This window comes from Bombus terrestris, chromosome 5 (assembly GCF_910591885.1).
Source record: "Bombus terrestris chromosome 5, iyBomTerr1.2, whole genome shotgun sequence".
NCBI classification, from domain to species: domain Eukaryota; kingdom Metazoa; phylum Arthropoda; class Insecta; order Hymenoptera; family Apidae; genus Bombus; species Bombus terrestris.
The window spans coordinates 8,825,300-8,842,286 of NC_063273.1; the positions used below are offsets into that span (position 1 = coordinate 8,825,300).

General features: G+C 38.9%; 1 protein-coding gene across 10 annotated transcripts in view; it reads left to right on the top strand.

Annotated features, from left to right (window-relative positions):
* LOC100646293 (TLD domain-containing protein 2) overlaps positions 1-16,987 on the top strand; it is a 294,489-nt gene that overhangs the window by 144,733 nt on the left and 132,769 nt on the right. For 7 of the 10 annotated variants that reach the window (XM_048405831.1, XM_048405833.1, XM_003395393.4 and 4 more), the window contains exon 1: positions 11,488-13,593. The exons of the other annotated variants lie outside the window; for them this stretch is intronic. In XM_048405831.1, the coding sequence (XP_048261788.1) occupies positions 13,007-13,593 (587 nt within the window). In that variant the 5' untranslated portion in view covers positions 11,488-13,006. Of the gene's footprint in view, positions 1-11,487; positions 13,594-16,987 lie in introns of those variants that run through there. 10 annotated transcript variants of the gene reach the window in all.

The following is a 16,987-nucleotide window of genomic DNA, read 5'->3' on the forward strand; positions in this document are numbered from 1 at the left end:
AAGACTAGTATCAAAAAATTCAATACAAAGATACATGAAAAGCTATATAACGCGGGGGAGAAAGCCAGCTTTTATCTATATAAGGTTCAATAATTGGATAATTCAGGGATCGATTCTGAAGTCTGAAAATTGAGTTTTTTATTATGAAGTAATTAGATAAAATACAAAAATAAACAACAATTAATATGCGTCTATAACAATAAATAATCGAGAATCGATTTTCAACGTCCTGAGCTACCGATCTTTCTTCTTCAGTCTTTAAATCTTAAATCTTCAGTCTTTAAAATCTTAAATAACTATTCTGTAACCTTGTCTGTCTCTCTAATGCAACTCTCTGTCCGTCCGTTTGGGAAAAACGTGCTTCTTCAAATGGTCGTCCGTAAAACAAAAAGAATCCCTATCCTACATGAACTCTAGGGAGTTTACATCTATATACTTTACAAAAATTCATTTAAATCTTGAAAGAAAGCATCAGCATATATTGTGTTTTTAAATTTCTCTGGAAGACTATAAACTAATTGTCAACTTGACCACATTAAATTAAATCTTGTGGCAATATCATTGGAAAACTCGGATAAATCTACGAAGGATCACAAATTGGTTATTTTCATTGGTATTTCGGTAACTTAAAAGTTGTACATATTGCGAGATTGTTTCGATCATTCCGAGTATTATAAAAGCTCATCATGATTCATCATGTGTCACGAGCTCGTGCAGTTTAATTCGAATGTATCGTATCACGTTCCAAAGTCGAGAGATATTATAGGATGAAACAATTTCGTTTTTATCGGTCGACGACTTTCACCGTGTTCGTGCAACCACCACGCCGTGTCTAATTGCGCAACGGATCAATCGGCTTTCGATCGGATTCGATCGTCGTTCGATGCACCTTTTCCTCCTCTTTCTTTCTTTCAACGTCGCTTATTCGAGTCGCAACGACGCTCGTGAAACTTCACAGTTGCATCTGCCTATACGCACATATATTACACGACCAACTGACGCTTTATCGTTCCATGAGGCGATAAATCCTCGTTTCACGACAACTTACGATTCCACTCGGTTCTCTCCGTCGATTTTCCCATCTTCCGATGATTTCCTCGAAATTTATTGGCCAGTTAGACCAATACAAACATCTCACGAAGATGCGCTACGCCGGTTCCGACTGAATGGAAAAGTAGATCGAATGCATTTTTCATCAAGAAATAGTCGTGTAGATGGAGGAAACTGCACGGGAAGCGTATCACGATGTTTGGGCCGACTCTAATAGATTATCAATTTATAATATAGAATGTTTCAAATAAGTTTCAAGCTCGTTGGTGCTAAGTAAGGAATCCACTAGTATAATAAAGCTCTCTAAAGCATATTTTCTTTGTAAAAGATTGAAATCACCTTATTGTTTTTCAAACAACGTTATTATGTACCTTTCTTCTTTAAACTATATGATATTATGGTTGGAAAAATCTTCTCAATTTAGAATCTCGATTATATCTCGATCGACGTAAAAAGAAAGATTTATAAAGATATTTAAAAAAACATAGAGTAGTTTCACTTGTTTTTTCTTTTTTCTTTTTTTTTTTTTTAATGGAAAATTCTTCTTTTATGCACGAAGAGAGAATACCTCAGTGATTGAAAACGTTTCAATTTCTAAAAATAAGAATACTGTTGGTCCGTAACAGCAGTCACGGTGTTGAACTAAAATCACACGGATCTTTTTATACACCTGACAGAATGATTGATATGATCTTTATTACAAGCTTACTGTAATGGTACGCGCCGTAAATCTGAGTTTCGAAATGAACGTCCATCAGGTTTCGAAGCGTCTGCAACAATTACCAGCGCTAGATAATACTTTGTGTCCAGTCGAGTTCCTACGTGGACTGGTTGATTCTAGAAGTAGGATAGCCGTCAACGTCATTTTTATGGTCGCAAGTTTTCCCATTGCCGGTTACTCGGTAAATTTACCGTAACGTTGCCACGCCGATCCTCATCGCTCGGCCCAAGCCGCTAGAATTTCGAATAAACAGCGAAATTTCTAAACAGCTACTCTCTGAACAGTTTCTAGTCGACGTTTACTACCAGAAACGAGAATGTCGTTCGTGTAGAAACGGTGCTTAATGACCCTTGGTATACCTTCGTTCTCGGTTTTATGTCCACGCCAGGAAAGGAGCTTGCTTAAGCCTGTGCCACGCTTGATTAAATCGAATCTATTTTCTTGCAAAGTTGCAGAGGCACGTGTCTATGGACGAGAAAATTCTCAACACCAAAATATTCCAAATTCGTCTATTTAACAGCTGTAGATTCGAAATCTTTTACGAAAGAGTTTCCTGAGCTCCAAGCACCTTAAACCGTTTTCACACGCGAAGAATTAGAATGATTAAAATGACTTCTTGTCAGTCAGAGCATACGAGCCTGACGCGAGTCACAGATTTGTATTCAACGTCTAAACAAACAGATCTTATCTTCGTACGTTTGTTTATCATAAGAAGGAGGCATAAGTAATTGAAAATTCCAAGAAGAATTTTCAAACCTAATATTTATAACTGCCATTCTTCTGTACGTTTTCATTCATCGAGTTGATCGATTTGACTTTTAAGATGGAAATTGGTTGATAACTTTTGTTAAAAATAATAAATACACGTCCATCGAACGAACCACCATCCATTGCATTCCCAACTAACGAAAGTTAAAAGGAAAAGCGAAAAACAACGTACGCGATCGACCGAACTCCGTGTTTCATCGGAATGAAGCAGTTCCTCGTCGATTTTTCTAAACTAGGCTCATCCAGGAGCAAAGTAGTATTATTGTTGCGTAAGAAGATATCCTGGTAGGTGGAAATTTAATTTTTCACAACGTTGAGCGAGGATGTGCGGTTGGTCACGTAGAACATCTTCTGTTCGAATTCATCTCGCAACAGCCTTGCCGAGCCAGCTTATCTTTCGCACGACGACCACCGCTTCGAAATTCTTTTTTCATGGCTTATCGCGATGAATTTACGCGCTAGACGTCCGCCTCTTTCCGCGAAGCCTCGCAAACGTCACGTGACGGAAAACCAGTTAAGCTTCTATTCACGTTAGCCGTAAATAAAGATTAAACTATCGATTGGTTTGGACGACGATCCACGAAACGATTGGTCAACGCGTGCTCTTTGATTAATGCCTTTTCTGTGCTCGACGTGGGTCATCGTCGGGTCATTACAATCAACGCAGTTTAACTTCAATTCGACAAATAAGGATATTTTCTGTTGTATGTGTTATATATCGTGTGTATGGCCAAACGGATGCAGAAGAGAACCACGGAATCGGAAACTCAATGAAAATACAGTTTTTCTTTCATTAATTCCATTAACGTGTTTTCTGCTTTTAATTGCCTCAGTGCCTTTTCATTTCTAGCGTCTTTCGACGCTTTTTAGTAATTCCAATTTAATATCTTGTTCGAACAAGTACTTTTCAAAATGAATAATTAACAAAACAAAATTAATAAACAAAATGAATAATTTTCAAGCAAACTTGAAATCGAGCCGACTGAAATAACGAAATTAAGAAAGTTACAGATGAACTTATTTCTTCACATTGCGTGAGCAACGTGGCTGCTTCGTACACAAGTTCGATCATTTTACTGTTTTCAATGAATTTCATTGAATGATATACGTCTCTTTATTATTATTTCTACTACATCGTACAATCATTCGTTTGTTAGTAAAGTCAATAGTCGATAGTTTGAAGCTTCTTCGAAATAATAATAAGAAGTTGATAGAGTTGATAGAGTTGATAGAGAGAGAAATTGTAGAACGCAATTTCACTTAAGTCATCAACCGACCCAGTTTCCTTACAGCCGATTAATTAAAGAAAAATAGTGATTGTATTTAATTCGTCGTCACTGCAGCTTCTTTCGAATCCTCAGTTACTCTACCTAGCTTCAAAAAGCTATATTTCTTCGAACTGCAGCTTCTTTCGGACGAAACTTCTTTCTTTCATCTCTGGCATTTATCGTGGCCTATCCGATGTTGTGGAACGTGTCAACAAAAATTTTCGTGACGAAAAAAAGAGATGTAAAAATTCGTCGAAATGCGAAACGTACGAACTTTTGATTTCGAGAAACGTTTTATGAACGATTTTTATTGTTTCTCGCAATCGGCCTGTTACTTTCGAGCCTGAATCGACACGGTATATTAGGGTTAGATGATTTTTTCAATTTCAATGGACGGATGAAAGGAAGTCTGGTTTCGATTGTGGCCATTCTGATGTTTTCACGAAGTTTTCTACGTAACGTCCGGAATAATAGACAATGGATTACTGTTGTTTGCTGATATTAAGTATAGTAAGTTTGTAAATGAGGTTCGACGTGAATTGTAGATTTTAATAATAGATTTTAATGATGAAAGAATTGTTGATGGTACGTCTGCTAGATCGTACGATTTTATTCATCAATTTCCTAAAGTTCTTTGCTTTAGTCATTTGGAATAGCTCATCTTAATAATTTTGCATAATTCACTTTAAATAACTGAGCATTTTCGAAGGTCATTTGCTGTTCGGCTCGTAGCACTGCGAGAAAAATGTGCTGATTAAAATTTGTTACGATAAATATATACTAGTCTAGTTAATACGTAACTTTGAAATAAATTCATATTAATAATATCTTACATTTTTCTCTATCGTTAATAAATTATTTCAACTATTGCAAGAAAACGCTATTGAAAATTAATTAAAAATTAATCTAGCTAATAAGTAGCTAGAATTCCATACTAATAATGTAATATATTTCACTCTGTTACTGTAAAATGACTCCGTGCACCGAGTCGAAAAATCGTCTTGACCTAAATTTGCTCCTACTATTTTTAATAATCAGACAAAATTTCATCAAATACGATAATGCGGTTTTAACATTTCTTTTGATCACAGCAAGCTTGAAAACAAAACTTTCGTTACGATATCAACTGAGACAACCATAATTCGTTTACGTCAACCTAATATCAATATCTCGCCACTAAGATAACCTCTCGCCCCCAGATCATCTGGTCGCTTTGATTCTAGTGAAATCTCCTCCCGAAAAACCTCGTGTCCCGTATAAATCGTGTCTTATAGAAACAATCAAAAGCCAGATTGGGCAAACGTTCATGCGACTAGTCGTTTTTGTTCGCGTCTTGGTACGCGCCGAGACGCGAGTGAAAGTTGCGTACCAAAGGTCCGCTCGATTTCTGCTTTTCAACTTAACAATTATCTCGGCCCGACTTTTCTTCGTCGAAGAAAATTTCAATTATTTATATATATAGGTACGTTTGCGTAACAAAATTCTCGACGTCCTTCAGTGTCGATCAAACGTGAGTCCCTTCCAGTGATTCCAGCGATGGGATTAAGTTCGACGTGTACTCACAAATTCAGATCAAAGATAGCATTGAAGGTTCGCTCGATTAGGCCTCAATATTACTCGCAACATTATAATGATTCGTACGATAATGTTGCAGGGCATTTAGTCTCTATAGCTGGTTCAATCCAGAACGAGTATTTGCAGCTTTCAAAAATTTATATTGTCTAATTTAAATCTCTGTTAAAATCTGCATTATAACTACACTCCATTTTCGTTTATATTATATTATACTATATTATATTATATTATATTATATTATATTATATTATATTATATTATATATAGAATATATAATACAAAATATATGTTAAATATCACGTGGTATAAATTGGATATCTCCCACTAATTTTATTTTCTAGTTATTTTATTATAAACGCGTAATTTTCTTTCACATCGTATGTATTTCATAATGTAAAACACTAAACGAATTAAAATTTGCTCAAGATTTTCAGTAAATGTAACGAGTATGTGCCCTAATACTTTGTACTTAGTACTTAGTACTTGGATGCTTCGTAACGTAATAATAGTGAGCATCGAGGCTGATTACTGTAACAGGTAATCGACAAATCTAAATCTTTTTGTAACCTCTGCGAAATATGGACCTGCACTAGACATCCTGTATTCTCCTAAATCTTACCGATATAATCATGTTGGTTCTGCGTCATTATAGCGCTAGCGAAATTCCAAAATGCTCCAAATATAACACACGTAATACGTTTATAAAAGTTCCTTACAAATGGTGGCATATTTCCGTGAGTTATAGTATGCTTGAATCCCAACACTCGTCACGCAGGGTCATTCGGGTAACCGGTAATTTTCATGATCGCCAAGAGATGGTTTTCAGCTGGAAATTGGCCGCAGTTAAATCGAGGATAGTCGAATTTTGATTCGTCTTCTTTTTTCCCCTCTCTTTCTCTCCCTCTCTCTCTCTCTCTCTCTCTCTCGCGGTTATATACGTTCAGCTCTTGCGAAACACGATTCTCTCGTTGATTTTTATTTTCACGTCGATGCACCGAGAACGGTGTTTTAGTTATTTCTCCGAGCATTATCGTGCACAGGCAATTTGCTGTGCGATTGTACGGTCGATATCGCGTGTCGTTCCCGATAGAACAACTCGATGTAACTAGTGGTAATCGCGGAATCGCGCGATTCGCTTGCATAATCGTTTATCCTAAACGCGTTAGTATCAGAGCGGGTCGTAAAGTCTACTGAACGAGCGTTTAGGACCTAATTAAACGACTACCGATGTTTATGTTTTTTTACAGGAAATTTAAATGTCGATTGAAAAAACAAATGTAAAAAGACATCGTAATGTGCTCATACCAGTTGCGTTAATCGCGATTGCAAACATGCTAATTTACTCGACCATCGATTAGACCTCTTTTGCGAGTCGCGTGCTGTCAAGAAAAATATTAGAAATGCAGTAGCTAAGTAATTCATCGATGCTTCCGCATCATTTATGACGTGTTGCCATTACCATTCATGTTGCTATATATCTTTTTCCTTTGTATCAAAGTGTGTCATCCGTACGAGGATGACAAATAATAGTAATAATAATAATTTTATAGAAATACATTGAACGAATAAGCACAATGTACATATTATACCAAAGAATAGATAATCTGTTACCAATATGCGAGTAACTTTCATCCTAAAGTTCACACTGATCAATTTTAAACTCCCTTTTTACCGCCACTGCGCCTGTATTTATCTTGTGCTCTTCTCTTGAAAATACAGACGAAGACAGAACGAATTTTTGTTACAAGCCAATTTTTTTGTCTAAAGTACACTCTGTTCGTGAGGAATTTGCATCGCTCGTTCAATCGTAATTAGCTGTAATCGTATATTGAATCAGCTACTAATCTTATTAGTAATTCGAACGAGAAAACTTAATGCTAAATGAAACGAAGCAAACGCAGGACACGAAACGAGATTATTTGCACATCGATCCGGCCTTTCGACGATTCCACGCGGCGTCGACGTGGAAGAAACTCGCATGGAATCGAATCAGAGCTGTTTGTCCGCCGACACGCGTGCCTCGAATCTCGTTCTGCGATCACGAAACAGCGGCCCAACTATGTTCGATTCGTAGTGACGAAAATCGTGCCTCTGCTTGCACCGCTGTTGCCCGCTTTGTTCTTGCCGTTGTGGTTCTCCGCGAAAGAAGAAACGCCGCAGGAAAGTGGTACGAAGAAAAGAGGAACCGTTTGAGGTAACGGAGATAGACTTGTTCGCGATTGCAGTAGTCGAGTCATAAACCTGTCCTCGGCTACGTGAGGTCGGTGATAAGCAGTTGACTGATAAGGTCGTTAGCAGAGACGCTCGTCTTTTCCTCGATGCATAAAACCACCGTTCCTTTGAAATTGCTCTCTGCCAAGCGAGGACATTTTTCTGCTCCCTTTCTTCGCTTTGTTCGAGAATAATTTTGCTCGAAGATCATCGTTATCGTGAGTTGTTGAATATCGATGGTCTGCCATTGTTCCTGATATTGTGATTATTACGCTATAGCGGATTCGTAAGCGATCTTCCACGTTTTGGAGAATTTTCCTTTGTTGATATTTACCAATGGCCATATTTTGCGTTTTCTCACGGAATATTGGTATTCTATTGGTGGTATCTTCAGGCTGCGAACTTTTGTGCATTTATGCGAAATACAAGAAACGTACAGAATGCATATAGTACGCAAAAATGTATAAAATAGGCAATGTTGTAACTCGTTATAATTCCACTTCTTTTGGTTGTTTTCGTGGAAATTTTGCACGCAAATACGCGGCATAGTTAACGTCGTTATTATTTGAAATTAGATGTTGTTCATGCTGGCTCGATTAATTGCTGAATTAATGAATTTAGCCACGTTGTCGTTTTGATTTAAGTCAATCCGATCGAAGAGTTCGTCGATTTCCTAGATCTTTGTAAGACAGCGTTGTTGAAGAATATTTCGCGTGCGTTATGTCGATTATTCGTTCACCATTTCCGCTTATATCGGAACGCGTCTGATTTTACAGAAGGCGATTTTGTGTGAAATCTTGCGATTGCTCTTTCGAACGCAGACTCGCGGGATTAACGAGAGGCGGACGTGCAAACCGGTGGAAACAATTGGCCAATTCGTACGCGACTAATTAGAGAATTGCAACAATGAAAATACTGGCTGGCTCTTAATTCGATTCACCCAATTAACTCTCTCTCTCTTTCTCTGTCCCTCTACGGATGACCATAATCTCACTCGGTCAGCCGAGTTTCTCGAAGCGATCTCTAAACACTAAACAGGAGAACAGACATGTTTATATATGTATATAACATTAGAATTATGCACGACTAAAACATAACACTAACGACGAAAAAATCAAAGCAAAACTAACATATGAAGAATTACACAACGTAAGAAAAAAAATTCTAATCGCTGAAATTGCACAGTAAATGTATATTTTCACCAATGATCGTGAATTCTTCGTTTTAATTTGAAATTAAATTAATTTGAAATTTTTCCCATAATTGGATTAATTTTAAATATTCACGAAAACATAGCAAGACACCTGATGGTGTATGTTTGATGGTGTATGGTTGGTGTATGTATAAAATGAATTTACACAAATGTTTTACAATTGTAGCTTTCGATTGTGGCGCAGTTTAAAGTTCGACTCATCCGGTCGTTCCCAGCAATTGAGTCGAAGTTGTATCGCAACGAAAAGGTGTCTCACGACACGATCCTGAATCATACGAACAAAATATATCGCGGTTGGCATAATCGAATTTGGCTCGGACGTGTTGTAGAAGCTGAAGTTTCGGGATAAAAAAAGGGGCTACAATTAGACCGCTGATGTTTATGCTTTTGCGGGGAATTTTAACTACATGAAACTAAACAGGATGCGTAGAACATTCGAAATATTTAAAATGAGATATTCTTTATAATATTTATAAATAAAATTATAAATTAAAAGCTAGAACAAATTTTTACTTAGATTTTTTTTCATAAAGATACGAATCGACAATACTGACTACGTTAACTATTATTCCTCATTTATTAAATAAATTTTCGATGATCGAATTTTATTGGATCGAAATATTTGCTGCTTCGTTTCTATTATCAATTACTATTTCTTCGAATCGTAATATACGAAAGATGAAAATTTTTCTACGAACCTGCGAGCGATTCGAATTATTATAGAACTCATTAAAATATAAACGAGGCTACATTGGAAACTTCCCGGCATACAAACCAGCTAATTGCACGCAGTTTCGAGTGCACAGACTCCATAACGCTCCACAACAAAATTAATCTGTGCGCCGGCAACAGCGGTTAGGTAACCGAGGCTCGTCGATTCAGACGTGACGAATAGTTAGACGTGGATTATGAAATGAGTTACGATTGCTAGATCATTTGAAAGCTGTTTTGCCGTGATAATTTTCTATGTTTTCGTCTGAGAAGAATCAGACTATTTCTTACTGTATGCATCTTGCCTATGAAACTCAGTTAATCAAAGAGAGAAAGAGAGAAATAGAGAGAAAGAAGGAAAAACTCGAAAAGGTGTTTGTCATCGTTATCAATGAGAATCTTTATCGCAATTCGAGATACGCCACGTACGAATATGCTTCTCAGAAATTTATTTCGCCAAAGATTGGATTATTCTCTCCCGTATACGCGTAAAGATTTTCACGTTTACAGGGACTCATGATCAGACGAGACAAAGTTAGAAGATTTTATTCGACGAAGAATACTCTCCATTTTTATTTCTTAACAGTTTGAATAAAGATATTTTTCGATAAAATGTTTAATAAATATGAGGATATTTGTAAGAATAAATTGATAAGAAATATAGCATGTTAGAAATGTTGATGCAAAGCGAAGAATAATTTAGTTAGGATAATTTCTGGAGCTGGAAATTCGATGCATTAGTGTCTCGAAATTTTTCTGAAATTGAACTTATTTACGACTATTTATTGCTTTTTACGAACACCGACCATACTAGTTTCCATCGTCGTTTAATTACATGCGATAATTATCCGTGTTTGTGTGTTCTTTAAGTATACTAAATCGAGGCACGTTGATACTTATTTATTTAAGACTTATCGCATTGTTGATTCGTTTACACGGGCTTCTCGATAATATATTACTCGATGAACAATTAAACGTTTGTTTGAACAATTAATGAAACGATTGAAAACTACGAATCGTATGAATGTAAGACAGAAATGAGCGAGATATACATAGATATTATATATGTGTATGTATATATTCATGAACACATTGTATTACATTGATTCTAAATTGTTCAAAGTATTTTCAATCGCGATTTTCTTTATTAATAAGCTGCAAGTAAGACATTATTATAGTCGTCAACGTGTTTCATGAATATATCAATCTACGATCTACATTTTCCACTCTGGTCTTAGAAAGATGATGAAAATTTCGAATTCTTTTTGAATTCTTCCTATCAAAAAAAAAAAACGCGATTTACAAATTTACAAATAACGAAACAACTTCGTTCAAAGTAAATCTACGATCTATTCTTTTCATCTCGAGCACAAACAGATAAAAAAATATTTTCGAACGTATTAGATTCTTAGAAAAGAAAATATACAAACAAGTTCGAATGATTTTTCGATCAATCGATCATATCAAAACATATTGATCAGTTACAAATTTAAAAGACACACGTTTATCGATACGTGTAAGCACTTCACTAAAATCCGCTCTCAAATCATCGTCGTAATAAATCTACAAAAATTACTACGATAAATTACGAATTGCTCGTTTGCTCACGCTGATAGTTGCAATGTGAAACACATGCCCCGGTTCCAGCGTTTCCCATTTACGGTGCCGCGGACCTTAAAGTCCTCCATCTTGCGAGTTCGCGTTTCGTACGATCGCCGCCTTCCTTCAATCCCGCAATTATTTCGGACGCGTGTGAGACAATATCGAGAGAATTAAGGAAGAAAAAAAAAAGATTGTTTGTAAACGATTAACGAAGAGCGTAAAGTCGTGTGTCTTCGATGCGTGTTTCTTCTTGTTGGGTACTCGGGCACGGGAGGTGGGGGATGCGCCCGAAGAGACAGTCTCGGCCGAGTGCCTCGACGTGTATAAATACAAGCAGTCGGCTTCGTTCTCGCTTAGTCGCTGCGATACTCGATTCTCGTGACGGCCTGTCGATTCGGCGTGTGTGTACCACTGTCACTGTGTAGCCCGATATCTCGGTTTATCGAAAACCGGCTATCGTCGTGGAGTGTAAGCAGATCAGCTGCGCACGTGCGCGCAAAATCGAAACGCATTACAATAAAGTTGCGAAGAAAGAAACAAGAGAAAAAAAGAGGAGGCGAGAGAAAGTCGCCTGTTTTTCCGCCGGTTGTGCGTCTCTCCCTCTCTTCTTAACACGAGACACCGTGTATCCTGTTATATCGTCGTCGAATTTCGTTTCGTCAAACCTACGTATTAATTTGCTGAAGATCGCGCGTGTCACGTGTGTTCTCTGCGTCTCTCTCCCTCTCTCATAGTAAACGAATCTCGATTTTGGCCCGTGTGTGTATACGTGTCGGCATCGCGACAACGTCACGTCGGTGTTACGACGACAAGAAAGGACGAGTGTGCGGGTTGTGACCGACATCGGCAGTCTCAGCGGGCCAGCCTCGATTCCCAGTCGTTACCACCGTATCGAACGACGAAAAGGAACACCACTTTGACTGAACGCTATCGGAAAGTCGAGTCGTTCACCTGGAAGCGTTCCACTGCCCAAAGAAGAAGACGCTAGCAACAGCGAAGCTTGGTCGTAGTTCCTGCATGGAAATCGTGGAAACGATTCGAAGCCGCTAGGAAATTGACTTCGCAGCAAACCAGACTCTTTGTTCTTGCTCTCTCGTTCAACTAGACAGATTCACTTTGTTCACCGCGAGGAACCGTTATCGAATTCGTTCCGAGTTGCTCCAAATACAGTCTCTCGGTTGTAAGTTATTACAACACGAATCACACACCGCGCCACCTTTGACGGTTCGAGGACGAGGCAAAGGTTAATTCGGTTGACGTTCCGAAACGTAGAAACGCGGCGAACGAGTTTCCAGAGCTCTTTTCTCGCCTTACCAGAAAATAGAGAAACAAATGCGTGCGAGCAAAAGACGCGCGCGAGGTGGAAGGTAGTCGGTCGACCACCGTTGGCTGGTTCCGCGCTCACGATTCTCTTGGGTCAACGATCTGTTGGTGGATCTCGCGCTTGAGCTGTTCCCGGTTTGTATACACGTATCTGTGGACAGGTCCGGTCGATACGATATATACATATATATATATAGGTTCGTGGTTTGGTCGCGTTCGTTGGATACGCGCGTATTCGTGCCGATAGCACGTTTCACGAGGAGTGAAAAGGCGGTCACTCGGTACGCCGTCGTGGCTGCTTTCACCGGCGACGGAATAATGCCGATCGCGCCTTAACGGTACGCGACTCATGCCTTCCGTATTTCCCTTGCGAACCACCGGGAAAATGATCGCGGATCTCGGGTGATTAAGTGTGCAGTGCGTCGCGACAGTTTCCTGATGGTTTTTCCTCGTCTTTGTTGTCTAGTATAGTGGTCGCGGGTGTTTCGGTGTTGTTGATTTAGTATATCGGCAATACAGTGGAAACGTGGATACGCGTTTCGAAGATCTCGATCGATACGTAGCATGGAAAGCAAGATGTACATCAGCAACGAGCCGCAGAACAACGGCCACTCGGCCGCCAAATACGCGTCGACCAATTCGATTCCTTCGATAGTGGAGAAAGAGTCGTCATTCGCGAAACTTATCGGCGCTGTTGGCAGAAGGGACTCGAACGCTATTTTACGCGATAATAAAGGCAGGCGGCACAGCGTGCTGGAGGATCTTAAGGCGCGAAGGGACAGTCTGTTTCATAGAGCGAGACGCGGTAGCGTTGTCGAGGAGAAGGAAAATACGAAACAAGTGCAGAAGGAGAAAAGACGCGCCAGCGAGGGTGGCAGACGGTGCTCGGTTTTCTACGTGTCGCAGGACCTGCTCGAGGAGAACCAAGAGCTACTGGAGAACGAGAGAAGAATACAGGCGGACATCGAGGGCAAAAAGGCTCGCAGAAAGTCGTGGCATATCCTCGCCAGGCCGCCGAAACTCGATCGCAAAAGGAGGAAAGGGATTGCTGGCGTCCCGACACAGATTGCAAGCACCGATGGACTTTACACGCAAACCAGACAGAAGAGGCCTTCCTGGTGGAACATATTCGTACCTGATTCCGTTGCCAGGTATTTACCAGTTCGCGTTCCGTTGCTATTCTATTTTGCGTCTTTTAAAGATCGATGCTTCTTGTGAAATTCTTGGACATCGATAACGGCACGCCATCGTTGCCCTTTATCTTTCTCTCTGTTATTGAATCGCGCCGTTTTATCTTTTCGTAAGGCGCGGTATTTAACAGTTACCTCTCCAAGTAAATCGCTTTTACTTAAACGAAATTGCTCGGTCGAGTTGCAACGCGGATAAAAACATAGACATAAAGTAAAATCGACCGACTCTCGTCAAACGTTGTACGGTTGGCCGGCTGAAGTTTCGTAGTGTTCGCATCGATAATTTCGAGCGGGACCGGTTTTCACGGGGGTATCGTTCCCCGCTCGTCACACGCAATGCTTTTATTCCCATGGAAACCAGATGAATAAATTGCCACGTGAACGTTCTCTATCGCATAACATCGTTCGTTTGCTACACCAGGAACGATGCATCTACAAGTTCGTTGCTTGTGAGATATTCGCGGAAGCTGATCTCCGTAATCTCAAAAATCGGCTATTTATTAGGCTGAGAAAGTATAGCGATTTGAAAATTGAATTTTGATTCTTCTCTTCTCGACACGCATAAACGATATTTCGTTAGAAACGCGGGAACTCAAAAGATCGATACATAATCCTATAAAAGGAAAACGATTCCTCGCTGAACAAACAAGTTAATAATATTAAGTTTGACATCGATTTACCGAAGAATTTACCTTCCTTAGTCGTATCGTACGTTTCTGTCGCATCATCTGCCATACCGAGGAAAAGTCACAGTTTTCAGATTATTATCATAGACGTTACGGGGCGGAGGAAAGACGCTTAACAATCACGATTTTGTTATCGTTTATTCGTGTTATATCACCGTCAGTACGCACTGTTACAGTAGCGAGTATAGTGAATGTGATTTGCGAGAAAAATTCGCGAGACAGGTGCACCGTGTAAATATTTAGCGAAGTCGACGCGAAGTTAAAGCCATAATCTGGGCTCCGGTAATCATGTCACTTGTCAGACAGTCGCATTACCGCCCGCGATAACGACCTCGTTCATAGCGTATACAACGCTTTTACCAACCGAATTCTAGCATGATCTGTTTGTATTACGTAGCCTGGGTGGAAAGTGCCTCGTGATAAAAACATTTGCACGCGTTTCTCTAGAACCGTTAATATTTCTGCATCGAAAGCTGACGTCATCCGGTCTTGCGAATAAATCGGTTACACGTATCGTGTCCGCGATACAGATCCTGTAAGTAGGTACATAGACGTTCATTCTTTCATCATTTGTAAATTCGAAAATTTGTAAATTAACCACGCGAATGGTATACGTACGTATCACATATCTGATGGTATACTCGGTTTACGTAAATTTTGCGTACGTTCCGAATTAAATAATATTATGTCGAAACGTCGGCGTATTTGTAAGACGAATAAGACGTTAATTTTATCGATGTTAATGGTAATTTTTCGTACAGTAGTAGAAAGATACACATATCTTGCTTTATAAAAATAAATCGAACGGCAAATATGTGTTTAACTTCTCTTTCAGCGTTCTTGTTTTTCACACTTGTGAGTACAGCGTCCTTGAGAGAAGAATTGTAATAATTACGTTTCCAACCATTTCGCAATCCCAAACACGATGTATCATCGATAGCATTGAACTATCGCTAAGTTTCTAGCAGAACAATCAGGTGCATGATCGATGGAATTTTCTAAAATAAGTTGCTTCTTAAGCGGTTAGTTCCTTTAATAATATGGGAAGTTTGCAACGCAGGAATACGGAAAACCGGGAACAAAATGTCGATTTACAGCTTTGTATGTATCGGTGTCCAACCTCGCGGGTTTCCTAAGACGGGAAATTTTTCTAAAGTTTCCCCGTGCGGTAATCCCACGATTTCTCCGCGCATCTATAAACGCGGAAATTAAACATCGTGATTCAATGTGCGTTTATCGTAGGAGTCGTCTTAATCATACTCAATCGGTCGTCTGTACTTGACGAAAAGCGTCGAGAAACGTGGATCGAGTTGTCAATAGCGCGTCATTGTCTTTCGATATCGATCTTCTGCTTTTCCTTTATCCGTGATTGCGTACAATTATCTCGAAATTTATTTTCTTTATCTGTGAGAACAGCATTACAGAACACTCGAACGTTCGTCGAATACGTTTTTTTTTTCTTTTTCTGTTTAATTTCTGACAGACGAAAACAACGTATGGTACGACAGAGACAAGTATTATCTATTTGTTGTTGATCTTTTAATTTCGTCGTCGATACTTGTTGTTGTTAATTGTTCGCTGCTTCCTAGATGTCGGCTGTCGATATCAAATCCAGTTGTGTCAAATTAACGATTACAGATATCATTCGAGACTGATGTTTTGATCGTTTAATTGCCGTAACAAAAAACGTAACCTTCGCCGCGTGATTACTCAGTCTTTTTATTGCTAACTAAACACTAATTTTATTGCTGTTCCAAGCATCAGTATAATTATCCCCAACGGTTTGTTAATTAAACGTACCTCGAGAAAGCATGGTGCAATCGATGTGCCCTAATCGCATTGCCTGGCACCTTTAAATGTAAACTTTTTCAGAGAAATATCCAGAAGCAAAAAACCATTATTTTTGCCATTAATTATTCCCCAATCAGTGGAGAATGAATTGACAGTGTATCTTCTCTTTTCGCACTTCCTCTAATTACGTCATTGCGTTATTTTTTATTTATTTTACGACTCTCATTAAACGTTACACAAGCGGATCGTTGTTTCCTCATACGTCAAGGTTCTGATGCGGCGAGATTTTGATTTGACAAGGCGAGAGCTGCGAAATTTCGAATAAGATAACTGTATGCGCATTAAGCTGATGGTAAAACTATCCCAGAAGGATTTGAACGCACAGCCCTTTGTTTTCTTGGTGCAGCAATTTCCCACGTTCTAAAACGATCCTCTTACAATTTCCATCCGTAGAATCGTAAGACTTTGCAGCAATACTGTGACGAATAAAAGTAATGAAAAATTGATCAAAGTAAATTGTAAAATTTGATATTCAACCGAACATAATATCAATATTAAAAGAATTTATTAGGTTATCAGAAATGTTTCTTTCGTTTTACGAGGAAATAATAAAACGCGCAACGTCTTTTGTTTTATATTATTTTATCGAATTACGTACGATCCATTTTGTTCTGTTGAAATAAACACCGCGACATTCCACAGACTTGGTTTCACGTTTGTACGAAGCTGCACTGTTGTGAAAAACACGTTTGCGAAAGAAAGACACTTTCCGGGCAACCTAATATAAAGATATGAAAAAATTTATTAATTTCTCGGAAACAAACGGTTGCACGGTGAAATCTTTTTGGAGCTGTCACACCGTCAGCCTAAAGCATCGT